Below are 17,500 nucleotides of genomic sequence, written 5' to 3' on the forward strand. Positions count from 1 at the left end.
GGGCTTATATGAATAGGGTTAATCCTCTGAATTAATAATAATAATAATAATAATAATAATAATAATAATAATAATAATAATAATAATACATAGTTAACAAACCTGTAGCAGTATTTATTACTGTTATTGGCCTGAATCCTTCACTTCAGGCAGTTTTCCATATTACCAGGTCCTCAGATTTTTTCCCAAACTCCAGTCAATTAAACCCCTTAAGCAGAAGCTCTTCTCGGACTCACTCTGGCAGAGACCCAGACTCGATCTTAATCTCGCGTCAATAACGAGGCACCTGAAAACAACGAATCCCTTCAAAGTTGCTAAATGTTAGGAAATAAAAAAAAATTTTGTATGAAAAAAATTGATGACACGTATCCTACCAATTTTTCTTTCCATTTCAACTCTGGAAAATACCAGGGCAAATAGAAAACAGTGCTAAAGCGAGGATCTGCGTTCCATCTTTTTAAAAAGAAACCCGATAGAATCCTCCACAGGTGGAAGGACAGAGCTTTCAAAAATGCAATTTTTGGCTGCCCGAGCAACGCTGCGAGATCAAATCAAATTAAGCGGTTTATCATTTTGACCTTTGCTGCCTGACGATTCCAATGATATCTTCTTTCTCCACGTGGAGTTACTTACTGGATGCTTTTGAATATGAGGGGCTGAAAGAAAGATAGGACTTGTCGTCTTTAAATCTACGGGGTGCGCACTATACTTTTCACGTGGTTGTTTGTGCTTTGGTTCTAACTTGCTGACGTTGTCATTATTTGCTAAGAAATTCGCAATTCTCTGATGAAAGACGGTTTGTGTGATAAAAAGACATTTCTATATAGTGCATTGCATTACTATGTAAAAGATGAAAGCAAAGACATTCGAACATCTGCTAATCATCATTATTATTATTATTATTATTATTATTATTATTATTATTATTATTATTATTATTATTATTATTAAAACACTATAAAGCAGTCACGGTTTTTACAGATAATGATGAAATAAGACCATTTCGTCTTGAGTGGGAGTTTTGATATATTGCTTAATATACACAGAAAATCTTGCCATTCTGTGAGTCTTTATCATTGAAAAAAATTATTTTGATTATTATTAACTCCAGGTCAACGTAGGGAGATTAGACCAGGTAGAATGTATACCATAATGATTCTCATTGTGAGGAAATCCAAAAGATATCTAAATAAAACACCTTGGACTTGACTGTAAGAGTAATTTAAATCAGTAATAACCACAATTATTTCCAAACATACAAATGACATCTCTACATACTGTATGTATTCCTACATGTCCCTGAAGCTATAATTAATTTTGAATAGCCTTGTGATAACTAATGACTAGTTGAAACTATAGGCGCAAGGATAAAGTTTTACATGATAAAGTTTTATAGGATAAGTCCCCAAACTCACCAAAGTATAATAGGTTTCTATGCCTGCTTAAGATACATAATTTCTTAACTTACTAAGAGTCAGTCACCAACAGCCTTAATAATAATAATAATAATAATAATAATAATAATAATAATAATAATAATAATAATAATAATAATAATAAACAGTTTTTCATATCGTCTGATCCTTTAAATAGTTTTGTATAACTGAAATATAAAACAATGTTTGAAATGAGAGAGAGAGAGAGAGAGAGAGAGAGAGAGAGAGAGAGAGAGAGAGAGAGATTCATATTTCCACATACTCAATCCTGACGACATGTAATGAAAGCTTGCTGATATCAGAGAGAGAGAGAGAGAGAGAGAGAGAGAGAGAGAGAGAGAGAGAGAGAGAGAGAGAGATTCATATTTCCACATACTCAATCCTGACGACACGTAATGAAAGCTTTATGATATCAGAGAGAGAGAGAGAGAGAGAGAGAGAGAGAGAGAGAGAGATTTATACCTCCACTTACTCAATCCTAAAGACTTGTAATGTAAGCCTATTGATATTCTCACATATTTATTCGCTTAGAACCAACGTGTTCTGGCAAACAAAGGCCATTCACACATAAGCCTCTGAGTCGGCTACCGAGCCTTTAGTCAACCTGTTATGTCTGGCGCGAAATCTTTGTTGCTCCTTTTTCCACATTTCTTTCCTCTATCTCTCTCTCGTTTCCTTCTTTTCTTTTCTTGTGACTGGAGGAGGGATATACGTTTCCCGCTCTGCCTTTTTTTTTCTCTCTTTTTTTTTTTTATGACTTCGCGTGTGAAGTGACAGGGAATAAAAACGGATATGTCGTATTCCGTATGTCGTATTCCATATGACATCTTTAAGGGTTATTATATCTTTGTATTTATTTTCTTTGTTATTATTATTATTATTATTATTATTATTATTATTATTATTATTACACATTTTCTCTTTGAATAAACAGCCCTTTTTTCAGAAGCTAATTGTGCCCCACCACGTGTTAGATCTCTATCAGAAAATAATATAGGATGTCGTAGGTTAAGGCAATGAAATATCCTACAAGGATTATATGTAATGGGAGGCCACTCCGCCGTAAATCCTGGTCAGGGACGGTGAGGGTCCCTAGGAGGGTTTAGAGCACCCCCTCCCCCCCTTAGGAGGGGGGGGGGACATATGAGATAGGGGACAGAGAAGTTGAGATACTGCTCAGACCACATTTTGTAAAGGATACCCCTTCGCTAATAGGGAACATATGGAGAAAACCACTAGACTTGCTGTGAGTGATTTTTTTTCTGCTGTTGTTGTGCTCTCTCTCTCTCTCTCTCTCTCTCTCTCTCTCTCTCTCTCTGCTTTTTCCGTATTTCGTTAAAACTTCAATAAACAGGATTGAGAAATGATTATTGCTCATGTTATTACAAAACTGCTTCGCAGACAAAACCACTTACTAGTGTTCAATTTAATAACTCCGATAATAAAATGCCATTATGTTTAACTGAGGCATAAATAACCTTATTTGTATTCTTCCATAATGATGAACTTCCAGCAACATTGAAGAGCTATTTGGGTGAGATTCCTATTCGTAATCGATGCAAACCATCAGTATATAGAGAAAATGATAAAATGACATTTCCCTCAAACACCAATGTTACAAACAAGAATGGAGTCGCAGTTCATCTCTTCATTTACGATTTAATGCTGACTCACTCTCGAATGTGATACGCTTGTTTTCCTTTATGGAGAGGATATCGTGGTTATGTTTACATGACAAAACCTATCTTAAATTCATCATTCTAGGGCTTCGTAAAAGTGCAATGTTCTCGCGCCAAAAGGACAGACAAAGAATAAAAGAGAGATATAAATACTTTTGACATAATGAAGATTCTATTGAATTTGCAGCAGCGTGGGGTAATAAGAGTTAAGAGTCACGATTAATCAACATCATGACTCCCTCATACGGTTTCAAAGTCTTAAATCTATTTGACCCAACTGTAATTTTTTGTATCCCTGCGTCGAGGTCATTCAGATAGAATGTTGCAACAGCAAGTGCATAAAATGACATCTGCCTTTAAATAAACTATGTCTGCTTGAAGCGCCTTTATTCCAGATGGCGTAGTTAGCTAGCAATATTGCAACGCCAGGTTGATAGACGTCAGTTACAAAAACGCTATTCCCGGCTGCCTCAGGCTGTAAATACACAGTGACGAAACCTTCAAAATCCGTTTACCATAAGCTGCCAGACTAACAGAGTTCTGACTCTCTCTCTCTCATCTATCTAGAGACGAAGCCTGATTTTTTTACTTTGCTTAAGCCTCTTAGATTTATATCCTCATGACCGTTGCAGCGATGTTTTCTCTCTTTTGGAACTGACAGTCAAATCTGATACAGGAGGATTCTTGGCTTATCTCTCTCTCTCTCTCTCTCTCTCTCACACACACACACACACCACACACACACCCACATATATATATATATATATATCTATATATATATATATTATATATATATATTATATATATTATATATATATATTTTATATATATATATAGAGGTATAAGCCACGAAGGAAAGTGAAACACTGGAGTAGCTGCAGGATTAGCTAAGTAAAGGACGTCGAGTCGAAAGATCTTGCAGTTGCTTCAGTGTTTCACTTTCCTTTGTGGCTTTATACCTTTATTTATGCATATATGTTAATATCTATATATATATATATATATATATATATATATATGTATATATATATTTCATCTGTGGAAAGATGACGTTTGGCCATCGCCACATACACATATATATATATATATATATATATATATATATATATATATATATATATATATATATATATATAAATGGAGAGAGAGAGAGAGAGAGAGAGAGAGAGAGAGAGAGAGAGAGAGAGAGAGAGAGAGAGAGAGGACTTTTACATCTCGGGGGGTGGGGGGGGGGGGGGGGGAAGGGAAAGGAAAGGAGCGTCCAATATACGACGGCAGAAAATCCGCAAAAATATCTAACCTCGAGAAAGTCGTCCCCTCATAAAGTCTTTGAACCCCATTAAATTTGGACACTAGATGGTTTACATGGGAGTCGAGGGGGATCTGGAGACACCAAAGGGACACGCCCCTTTTCCCCCTCACGCTTATCTTTTAATTCATCTTTTCAATTATCTCGAGTTGTGGAGATAAAAGATAGAAGAGAGAGAGAGAGAGAGAGCGAGAGAGAGAGAGAGAGAGAGAGAGAGAGAGAGAAAGATTTTATGTGTATAACTTTCTGTGGTTCTTGTTTAAAATGCTCTTTTCATTTGTGAATTATTTTCTGTTTCCTCTTTCGGAGGACCTCAAAATTATTTATACAAACTGGACTGGTGTGTCTGATGAATTTTCTACCCTTATATCTAGTTAGTCTTTTTTTTCTTAATCTAACTCATTCTGTGTATCCACTTTTATTAGAAACAAATCTAAATGGAAAAATCTAGAAATTTTGTGCATATATCTTAAGTATATCACTCCATCAAATCCAAAATTATAAGAAAATATTTGATAATCAAAACTTTATTTTTTTATTTCCCATTACTTTTACCTCCTCCCTGTCAACACCCCCGAAAAATAAAAGATTTTGATTATTATATATATATATATATATATATATATATATATATATATATATATTATATATATATATATATATATATATATATATATAAATTTCTATGTTCATCAGCAATCAAAAATTATAAAAAAAAAATTAAAAAAAAATTTATCCAAAAAATATCAGCAATATTTAATAAGAAAATTAAATATCCATTACTTTCACCTCCTTACTGTATATTTTCTCATGAAAAATCCCAAAATAATGAACATTTTTATTCTTTTAAATATCAGCAATATAAAATTAAAGAAAAGTATTTGAAAAAACGTCCATGTGAACGTGTCCGTAATACACTTTCATTACTTGTCACCTCCTACACATTCGCATTTCTCTCCCCCCCCCCCCCCCTACCCCCTCCCCCTCCCCCTCCCCAATATTGTATCGAAATGGTAATTCATTTTCGATGCAACGCGCAGGAAAACTTCGAGAATGACCTCTGCTTGAATACTTGATTGCTGCGAAGCCTAACAGCTCGGGGCGGGTGGGGGGGTTGGGGGGAGGGGGGAGGGGTTGAGGATATTGGCTTTATCGGCCTTTGTTTCAAGTTTGAAACTTGTATCCACTGCGAGTCGTCATAAAAAAACGCAAACAGAACTTTACTGCGAATATTTCACCCTTATTTTCCGAAAGGGTGGTAGACTTCCCTGCCTATTTTATGCATTATGCGAGGTTTTAACTTTCTTCTTACGGTTTATTTTAGCTGGGCATTTTTTTTTCCGTTTGTGATAACAAGATTTTCTACTTGTGTATCATTAAAATATTATATAATTCATCAATATCTTTTTCATTGTAGTTAACTTTCAATAATATTCATTTCTAGAAATTTACTAGTACTTTTCAATCATAACAAAAACAATACTTTCCTAACGTCCATCTGCAAATAAATATTATTAGAAATTATTTATAATGAAGCAATATGTTTTCATCGTAATCCAATAATCAACGATATTTTTCACTGCAAGTTAATCAGTATTTTTTTTGGGGGGCATAAACCGTTTATCCGTTTATCCCCTGACACAGGATGGAAGCAGAGAAAAAAAAAACGTCGGTAACTCCTGGATTTTACAGTCACAATGCTTAACTATGCGCTTACACAGTTTTACGTCGAACTGTCTGCTGACGGTTTGTATTTCATTTACTTGTATCTATCAATTATATATATTATATATATATATATATATATATATATATATATATATATATATATATATACGTATATATATACAGACACATATATATTTATAAATATATATATATATATATATATATATATATATATATATATATATATATATATATATATATATTTACAAACCATCCATCTCTCAGTCGAACATTTTTCTCTCTCAAATTCAGGGGTATGAAAGCTTACCACTGAGCTGAGAGAGAGGAGAGAGAGAGAGAGAGAGAGAGAGAGAGCGAGAGAGAGAGAGGAGTGGGTGTTGGGGGGGGGGGGGGGTTAGTAAATATCGTCTTTTTTCAGTTGTGGATAGCAACATTGCATTCTTTGTTACAATCAATCGGAGATTAATTCATTCTACTCCAATACAACAACGGGGCCAAAAAGTCATAAAAGCGCCTTCCCCCCTCCACCCTTTCTCTCTCTCTCTCTCTCTCTCTCTTCTCCTCTCTCTCTCTCTCTCTCGTTCCTTATATCTAATACTGACAAGTGACTGACAGAAATGGATAAAAACGGTATCGAGGACCGATATATGTTTCATGGTATTGACACGGGCGAAGATGGAAGCCTCTGGTTATCGCTTTAATTATCTTACGTTTTATATTCGCTCGAATACCGATAAATTTCCCGATACTTCGGCAAGACGAGGAGGACTACGGAAAATATGACGAAGGGCTGGGGGGAGGGGGGGAGGAGGCTCTAGAACCCCGGGGGGAGGTTTGGGGTTGTTGCCTCGGAAGTGTTGTGGTATGAAGACGTAAACTTGCAAGTGTCATGGCATTAACCTAATTTGTCCACACACACACACACACACACGCGCATACACACAAGACTTACAGGAATAGTCCATCTGTTAAAGAGAAATGGTAAATGACAAAAAATCCGATGACTTGTTCTTGTGCTGCAATATTTATATTAGAAAGGTACTCGTGAAATAAAGTATTAAAGTTTAAAGAATATATAGACGTATATGTATTCTGATATTCACGAATTTTTCACACTAATTATAGGAAATTTGAGATAAGGTTAAATATTCGTACTGACCTCAAAAGAAATCATGTGATGTCGGCAGTTTTAATCAATTTTTTTTTTCTCAAGAACACGCTAATTAACAAATACGCCATGGCTAAAACTCAATCATTTTAAACCATCTTCCCCTACCCTCTCTCTCCCCCTTCCATAAACTTAAATAAATCTTATCTCTCCATATTTTCACACATATCTGTCACTTGAATAAACTTCAGAATTTTTTTTCTCATATATATAGATATATATATATATATTATATATATATATATATATATATATATCTATATATATATATATATATATATGAAATATGAAAAAAAATTCTGAAGTTTATTCAAGTGACAGATATGTGTGAAAATATGGAGATTGAGTAAGATTTTTTTGTGGGGGAGTTATTGGAAAGGGGGAGAAGAGAGGGGTAGGGGAAGATGGTTTTTAAAATTTTTTTTTATGATTGAGTTTTATTAGCCATGGCCCCGTATTTGTTAATTAGCGTGTTTTCTTGAGAAAAAAAAAAATTGATTAAAAAACTGCCGACATCACATGATTTCTTTTGTTTGAGGTCAGTACGAATATTTAACCTTATCTCAAATTTCTTATATTAGTTGTGAAAAATTCGTGAATATCAGAATATATATATATATATATATATATATATATATATATATAGTAATATATATATATAGTGATATATATATATATATATATATATATATATATATATATATATATATATATACTATTCATATATATATATATATATATATATATATATATATATATATATATATATATATATGTATATATATATATATATATATATATATATATATATATGTATGTATGTATATATATATATATATATATATATATATATATATATATATATATATATATATATATATCTATATATATATATATATATATATATTGGGGTAAACTTTAAAACAAAAACCTTCCCTCTCTCTCTCTCTCTCTCTCTCTCTCTCTCTCTCTCTCTCTCTCTCTCTCTCTCGTGACACAGTTCACAAACTTGATAGCCCACCTGTTCAGTTCCCGCACAGGACAAGAAGAGTCGACCGGGGCTCGTTGCCTAATCCTGTATGCATCTGTTGACTAAGCAGTGAATTAGGTACCTATAGATATTGGCCCACCGCTATGGTTTCCAGCTTGAGAGAGAGAGAGAGAGAGAGAGAGAGAGAGAGAGAGAGAGAGAGAGAGAGAGAGAAATGTGAATGTTCATTGCTTTATCAAGATGGGAGGGTCTCGAAGATGTATTCCTCAGCACTGAGGTGATAACATTTATAAGAAATTCATAAGCTATTCTCTCCCTGATAAGCTTTCACTGAAACCTCTCCTCTATTCATAATGTGTTAGTGTTCTCTCTCTCTCTCTCTCTCTCTCTCTCTCTCTCTCTCTCTCTCTCATATTTTTATTCCTTCCCATATAAAACCCCGGATTTATACACAAATTTATTCATATCTGGCGACTTTACCAAACTTTCTGCATTTGTGGCCAGCTTCAAAAATAATGCAATAATAGTTTATTAAGTAAACAATAATTTCATTAATTGAAGATTAATTCTATTAATTGAGAATTAACTCTAGTAATTGAAAAATAATTTCATTAAGTAAAAAATAATGTTATTAATTTGAAAATTAATTGTATTAAGTAAAATAATTTTATTAAGAAAAAAAATTTATTAACTGAAATTGATATTTAAAATTAAAAATGAATTTTATTAAGTATAAAAAGTTGATTAATTTGAAAATTAATTGCATAAAGTAAATACATTTTGAAGTATAAAATTCATTTCATTAAGTAAAATTAATTTTAATAAGTAAAAAAATTAATCTAAATTGATTTTATAAGACACAAAACCCTTTCAATAATTTGATAATTAATGGTATTAAGCATAAATTTTGTTAAATGAAAATAATTTTCATTTATACTAAATAGCAGTTCATTTCATTAGGTGAAAGATACTTTCACTATGTAAAGAATGATTCTATTAAGCAAAAAAGAAGAAAAAAATAAGACACGCACGGTAAACGCATGTAACAACGGGCATCTCTCTCTCTCTCTCTCTCTCTCTCTCTCTCTCTCCACAGAATGTAAGATTCCGGTGTAATAGTTAACTAAATCGTAAAGCGGATCACGCCATATATTTTCTCTGGACGTAGTAAGTTTCCCATTTTTTCCAATCCTCCACTTTGGGGCTAATATCACCCGCTCACGGACGACTGGTTCCATTCTATCCCACTTTGGGTAAATTACTTTTATGGCAAATGCTTTTTGCCCTCTTCCTCATTAGTTCTGTTCTGACGGGATGAATTACCTTATAGATGGAGAGATAATTACTTTGAGCAATGGGGCGAAAAATTCTGCTAAAAGGAGAGAGAGAGAGAGAGAGAGAGAGAGAGAGAGAGCAAAAATACAAGGGGACACACACACACACATATTTATATAAGTCATATCACTTTGTGATTCATATACATACATCGAGCTACAAATGTCCTTTAATATCTAATTCGCTCTACCTCGGAATTAATATATTTTCATATATGCTTGACCGAAGGGGAATTTTTTAGGCGATAAGAGAATTGTCGGCTCCCGGGCGCGAACCCTCGAAACCAAACAAATCCAGGACGATAGTGAAGCTTTAACTCACCCCACCACCGCAAGAGGCTATACGTTTTGTAGCTCGATGGAAGTATATGAATCACGGTAATGTGATATGACTTATATAATGGCTACGTGCTGTCAAAAGCACTACATCGCCGAAGTCGAGGCGGGTCTATGCAGTCTCCAAACACCGAATACCTGAGCACGACAGGTATTTGGAGGTGAGAGATGGCATAAACTTATAGCCTCTTGCGGTGGTGGGGTGGGTTAAAGCTTCACTGTCTTCATGGATTTGTTTGGTTTCGAGGGTTCGCGCCCGGGAGCCGACAATTCTCTTATTGCCTAAAAAATTCCCCTTCGGTCAAGCATATATGAAAATATATTAATTCCGAGGTAGAGCGAATTAGATAGTAAAGGACATTTGTAGCTCGATGCATATATATATATATATATATATATATATATATATATATATATATATATATATATATATATATATATATATATTTTCTTTTTCTTATTGTATGTCAGCATGCATGTATGTGTGTGTACACACTCAAACGTGTATTTTTGCCCCAGTCCCCGTTTCATGATCAATTAACTATTTGAAATTTTACAAAAAAAAAAAGAGAAAAAAGAAATATCTAACCAAGACCAAAGAACGGCCCCTCTTTTTTTTTTTTTTTTTTTTTATCAAGTTTCCTAGTTCGTGAGCACAAGTCACGAGCCTTCAGCGCATAGGAAATGAAGTCTGCCTCTTCTAAGTGAAAGAAACTGGCACGCCATGTAATCTTGCCTAGAGTTCACCCACGAGAAGTCTTTCGTCTATTTCTTAACAGAAAATATGCGAAACGGTTATCTCGGGTCAATCACTAGTTCAAGATTTGAGTGCGTCAGAAAGGGCTAACTTTGCTCGTGTATACTTGAAGATTCACACTGAATGTGGCAGCATCATTCAAATTTGCCAGTGAATACTTCAACATTTATATAGAATAGTTAAGATTTATGTTAAATCTGTCAGAAGGGATTAAATTCGTCAGCGAATAAGTCAGTATTCAAAGTGAAAATTCCAGAACTAATCACTCTTTTGCAACAGAATAGTTCAAGATTTATTCTGAATATTGAACATTTCAGAAAGCATTATTATTGGTCAATAATTAAGGAAAAGTATTGCAGTGTCAGAAAGGTTACCTTTGGCAATTGCTAATAGAAATATTGTTATATGCTAAATGATCATCTTTGTAAATGAATAGTTCAAGAAGTTAGAAAAAACTGGAAAATGTAACATAATAATAATTCCATGAATATCTTCAGCTGAATGAGATTAGTAAATCAATGGTTACAGGTAGTATCAGAGGACAAAATTTAAAGCTAAATTATTAGATCAACAGGAAAATATGAAAATTATCTTGTTAATTGAGATTAGGTGATGGAAAATGATGATAAACTGTATGATTCTGATGAACGAACGCTTAATAAATAAATTATGATGTATTAAAAAAAATTAATCTTTTTCTTTGATCAGTTATATCGTAAAAAAGGATATAAATTCAGGAAAATGAATCTTTACTCTTTAAGAGAGGAAGAAAATTTTAGAAAAACTTTTTCAAACAATGAGAAGTTAAAGCAAAAGATGAATAATATTTGTATATGAATTATTATTATTATTATTATTATTATTATTATTATTATTATTATTATTATTATTATTATTATTATTATTATTATTATTATTATTATTGTCGTTGTTGTTGTTGTTGCTGTTGTTGTTGTTGTTTTTGTTGTTATTATCAATAATCATAGCATGAACTATGTATAAATGGAATAATATGTTAATTTAAATTCAACCAAACAAGAAAAATCATATTTTTCCGGTGATCGTTAACAATGACCTCCGGACAAATTGAATAATATATTCACTGCAATTCAACCAAACATGAAAATCAAATATTTTTCAGTTATTGTAAAAGAGTAATATTGCTTGGAAAAAACTTCTGTGACAAAAATTAAAACGAGATCATGAATATTACGATTATTAATATTAAAAAGAATGAACGCGTAATTCTTATTTTTAAATATAAATTAGAACTGCATATTGGTTTTTCAAAAATTTATAAAACGTTTTAGGCGATCCACTTATTTCCACAAAGGAAAGAAAATGCAAACATAAATTAATAGACGAATGAAATACTGTTTTATTCATTTATTTGCTTCTTTTTTGAGCGCTTACAAAATACCAAATGTTAAAAACTTACGTTTTATTCTAAAGATTACTCCGTTAACCTTTAATAACCCTTCCGTAATTTTCCAAGTTATTATTATTATTATTATTATTATTATTATTATTATTATTATTATTTATCCTTATTATTTTAATTATTATTATTATTATTATTATTTATTATTATTATATCATACGCTCATGTGCGCAATTAAGATCAATTGCTACCACGAACTGGCAAGTAACTGCGCCATCAATCCATGGAGGCAGAAATCTCTTTCTTGAAACTATGAACTTAACGTAGTTCCTAAGGAATTACATCGGCAGGCTTCTCGTCTCCGTTATATTACCGAATTTCACCTAACTCTCCTAACCACAAGTGATTCAGGCTGATAATTTTTTATTCAAATTTCCCCTTCCGAGGGAATATGTCGTGAATTAACGCACAATAATAACTGCAATAGAGATGAATTTCTTCTTTTGCAGCGTAATTGATACCCAACTCTCCTTTCACTAAGGACCCTTGAGTTCGATCCTGATGTGAGGTTAGAAATTTATGATTATTATGCTCAGCCATCAGCTCTCAAGACATATAAGAACTTCCAAAAGCTCTTCCTCCTCTGTTTATAATCGTACTGTAGTTCCTGACGGTATGACGTCAAGACCAGCAAATGATTTGTTTACTACTGACAATGACAAATTCTAAAAGAATTAAAGATTAAAACTGGTACTTTTCGAGGTGCTGAGACCTGCATACTTAAAACACGAGCACGCACACGTACATACACACACACACACACACACACACACACACACACACACATATATATATATATATATATATATATATATATATATATATATATATATATATATTTACATATATCATATATACATATATATATATATATATATATATATATATATATATATATATATATATATATATATATATATATATATATATATATATATATATAATATATATATAGACTACACCTACACCCTGCCAAAATATTCCAGGCACAATAATCTCGCTGTTCCTATGAATCAGCTGAAATGAGGCGGGAAAGAACATTTGCAATTCTTAATCCATTCCTTTATGTCTCCTTTAGGATGGTCATTACCCCAGTCCTTCCGCGTGGCTCCGCAGAACGTGGAGGTGGTGGCCGGAAATGACGTCACTCTTCGCTGCGAGGTGGAAAATCAACAAGGGAAAGCGCAGTGGACGAAAGATGGATTCGCTCTAGGTAAGTAAAGCGGATAGCGCAGACACTGAGGGATGGGGGGGGGGAGCGAGGGAGGTTTGTGTCAATGGTTCGCGAGTGGTAGACACTTGTTTACACGTTTTTACAAAATGTTTTTTGTTCCAAAGTTCAAACATTTTAACGGGAAATATATTTCTAGATTCACACATTATTGAAACAGGTTTTTTAGATTAAAGTTAAAACATTTCAACCAAGTAAAATAATCCTAGAATTATCATCTCTTTTATCTTTTAACAATGAGATTCTCTCTAGAGATGCCAATGAATAGATAATTTTATATATTTAGAATATAAAAAAAACAGATGGAAAATGAATAATAATAGAAAAAAGTACGATATAACAATCTACCTCAGTAGTTTACCCAGGATAAGCTCAGTCTTACGAATATCTTTAGCAGGTAAGTACATTATACATTTAAACATTTGTCTGAAAATGAAATGAGAAAAGCGATTTCAGTGGAATTGGCATGTATATAAATGTGGGTAGTGATTAGTCTGAATGACAGATCTCTCTCTCTCTCTCTCTCTCTCTCTCTCTCTCTCTGTCTCTCTCTCTCTCTCTTTCTATGTAGTACTTATGTAAGACCTTACAAGAAATAAGAAGTAAATATATATTATATATATATATATATATATATATATATATATATATATATATATATATATATATATATATATATATATATATATATATATATATATATATATATATATATATATATATATATATATATATATATATATATATATATATATATGTATATATATATAATGAAAGCCCCATTATTGATTTTTGAATTTATTTTATAAGAAATCTTAATCTTTATGGCAGATTCCTGAAAACAGTTATGGTAATATTTCATAAAGACTCTGTGCAACCAACCCAAAACCAAAATTCAGTTAATTATTTACAAATAAATTTGTAGGTTAACTTACAAATATTTCAACTGTTTTCTTACACATGTGTTTGAACGCGTTTTTAATGTAAAGGTAAGTCGTTATTTTTACTCATAAGTTATATATTTTAAGTCTTAATTTCTCAGGACTTCTGACAGGGCAATGTTCTGGCGAGATGTCTTTCCAAATTAGCATTGCACGGGGTTTATATTATTAAAAAATATTAACTAATACTGTTTCGCACTGCCTGAAGGGTAGTATCATTTACAGACTTTGGCACAGATAGACAAACACCGCATATTATATATTATATATATATATATATATATATCTATATATATATATATATATATATATATACACATATGTGTGTGTGTGTGTGTGTGTAGTATATATATATATATATATATATATATATATATATATATATATATATATAGTATATATGTGTGTGTGTGTGTGTGTGGTGTGTGGTTGGTGTTGGTTTTTGTGTACATAAAATATGTGAATGCAATTTGTGTATACATATATATATGAATGCAATTTGTGAGCATTAAAAATTCATTACCTTGAAGAGCTTAAATCAATGAAAGACAATTTAAAACTCAACCTAATGCTTTCAGAAAGTCCTTCTCACACAACCTCTCGAAATCAGCCAGAGTCTCAACTTAATCTCCATTTGAGTTAAAAGAAGAGAGACGCTCTGCTTTTCATTGACCTTTTGTAGAATCAAGCAACAAGGAAACAGCAAGCAAACGAGCTCAAGCGCAGGGCGGCAGGCAAACAATCAGATGAATTTACAATGCTGATACACATGCACTCGTACCGAAGCTTGGATAAGCGCTCGGAGATCCTACGAATACATTTGAATGGCCCAGTCGTGGAAATCAGGATATTGAGTTTTTGGCAATTTTCTCTGCATTCCGTTTTCTTTTGCCTTGATTTCCTTCTTTCGATTTTTCTTTTCGCTTACTAGGCGAGTAAGCTTGCACACTACTCTTTTGTTGTTGTTGTTCTTCTTCTAGGGGGTTAGGAGAGCCCTATTTAAGAGCCGAAAAATGTCTGAAAGAGGTGTTTCGCGTTGAGTTTAATTACAGGAATTTTAGGATGGGCTAAAAAGGTCTGAAAAAAAGGTGTTTCGCGCTGAGTTTAGATACAGGAATTTTAGGATGGGCTAAAAAGGTCTGAAAAAAAAGATGTTTCGCGTTGAGTTTAGATACAGGAATTTTAGGATGGGCTAAAAAGGTCTGAAAAAAAAGATGTTTCGCGTTGAGTTTAGATACAGGAATTTTAGGACGGGCTAAAAAGGTCTGAAAAAAAAGATGTTTCGCGTTGAGTTTAGATACAGGAATTTTAGGACGGGCTAAAAAGGTCTGAAAAAAAAGATGTTTCGCGTTGAGTTTTAGATTTACAGGAATTTTTAGGACGGCTAAAAAGGTCTGAAAAAAAAAGATGTTTTCGCGTTGAGTTTAGATACAGGAATTTTAGGATGGGCTAAAAAAGGTCTGAAAAAAAAAAAGATGTTTTCGCGTTGAGTTTAGATACAGGAATTTTTATTTTGGACGGGCTAAAAAAGGTCTTGAAAAAAAAGATGTTTCGCGTTGAGTTTAGATACAGGAATTTTAGGACGGGCTAAAAAGGTCTGAAAAAAAAGATGTTTTGCGTTGAGTTTAGATACAGGAATTTTAGGACGTGCTAAAAAGGTCTGAAAAAAAAGATGTTTCGCGTGAGTTTAGATACAGGAATTTTAGAACGGGCTAAAAAGGTCTGAAAAAAAGGTGTTTCGCGTTGAGTTTAGATACAGGAATTTTTAGGACGGGCTAAAAAAGGTCTGAAAAAAAGATGTTCGCGTTTGAGTTAAGAATACAGGAATTTTATGACGGGGCTAAAAAGGTCTGAAAAAAAAAGATGTTTCGGCGTTGATTTAGATACAGGGGAATTTAGGACGGGCTAAAAAGGTCGTTGGAAAAAAAACTGTTTCGCGTTGAGTTTAGATACAGGAATTTTAGGACGGGCTAAAAAGGTCTGAAAAAAAAGATGTTTCGCGTTGAGTTTAGATACAGGAATTTTAGGACGGGCTAAAAAGGTCGGAAAAAACTGTTTCGCGTTGAGTTTAGATACAGGAATTTTAGGACGGGCTAAAAAGGTCGGAAAAAAAACTGTTTCGCGTGAGTTTAGATACAGGAATTTTAGGACGGGCTAAAAAGGTCGGAAAAAACTGTTTCGCGTTGAGTTTAGATACAGGAATTTTAGGATGGGCTAAAAAGGTCTGAAAAAAAAGATGTTTCGCGTTGAGTTTAGATACAGGAATTTTAGGACGGGCTAAAAAGGTCTGAAAAACTGTTTTCGCGTTGAGTTTTAGATACAGGAATTTTAGGACGGGCTAAAAAGGTCGGAAAAAACTGTTTCGCGTTGAGTTTAGATACAGGAATTTTAGGACGGGCTAAAAAGGTCGGAAAAAACTGTTTCGCGTTGAGTTTAGATACAGGAATTTTAGGACGGGCTAAAAAGGTCTGAAAAAAAAGATGTTTCGCATGAGTTTAGATACAGGAATTTTAGGACGGGCTAAAAAGGTCTGAAAAAAAGGTGTTTCGCGTTGAGTTTAGATACAGGGAATTTTTTATTTAGGACGGGCTAAAAAGGTCTGAAAAAAAAGATGTTTCGCGTTGAGTTTAGATACAGGAATTTTAGGACGGGCTAAAAAGGTCTGAAAAAAAGATGTTTCGCGTTGAGTTTAGATACAGGAATTTTAGGATGGGCTAAAAAGGTCGGAAAAAACTGTTTCGCGTTGAGTTTAGATACAGGAATTTTAGGATAGGATATTTATGGCTTTTTTATTTGGATGAAAATGTAATAAAATTAATAGTGAGCATGTTAAACAATACAGAGAAATGATTTGCAATGAAATATAGCACATTCATTTTAATTTTCTTTGGCAAAACAACGCGCTATTTGACAATAGATTTTAGCACGCGCCTTGAGTAAGTTGGAGGTTGGATCACACCTTGTTTTTTCTATTACTCATTTTATATTTGCTTGGTTATTCTGGTATACACTCCTATACTCTGTTTTTTTTTTCATCTGTCCATCCGCCTGTGGTGTTTTTGTATGGTAACACTGCGTCCCGGGCTTTAAATAGTTACGCTATGTGTAAGTTTTAGGTAAATAAAAGGATATCTGGGTGTAGATTTGCAACTGAAAAGTATTTTAATAATTTGCTGTATGCGAATTAC

At 32.9% G+C, this 17,500-nt stretch overlaps 1 protein-coding gene across 1 annotated transcript in view; it reads left to right on the forward strand.

Annotated features, from left to right (window-relative positions):
* The window catches only part of LOC135226583 (nephrin-like), a 125,686-nt gene that overhangs the window by 32,219 nt on the left and 75,967 nt on the right, over window positions 1-17,500 (forward strand). Inside the window, 1 exon segment of the mRNA XM_064266270.1 lies at window positions 13,219-13,353. Within this exon segment, the coding sequence (XP_064122340.1) occupies window positions 13,219-13,353 (135 nt within the window).

Source organism: Macrobrachium nipponense, chromosome 14, assembly GCF_015104395.2.
Source record: "Macrobrachium nipponense isolate FS-2020 chromosome 14, ASM1510439v2, whole genome shotgun sequence".
Taxonomy (NCBI): domain Eukaryota; kingdom Metazoa; phylum Arthropoda; class Malacostraca; order Decapoda; family Palaemonidae; genus Macrobrachium; species Macrobrachium nipponense.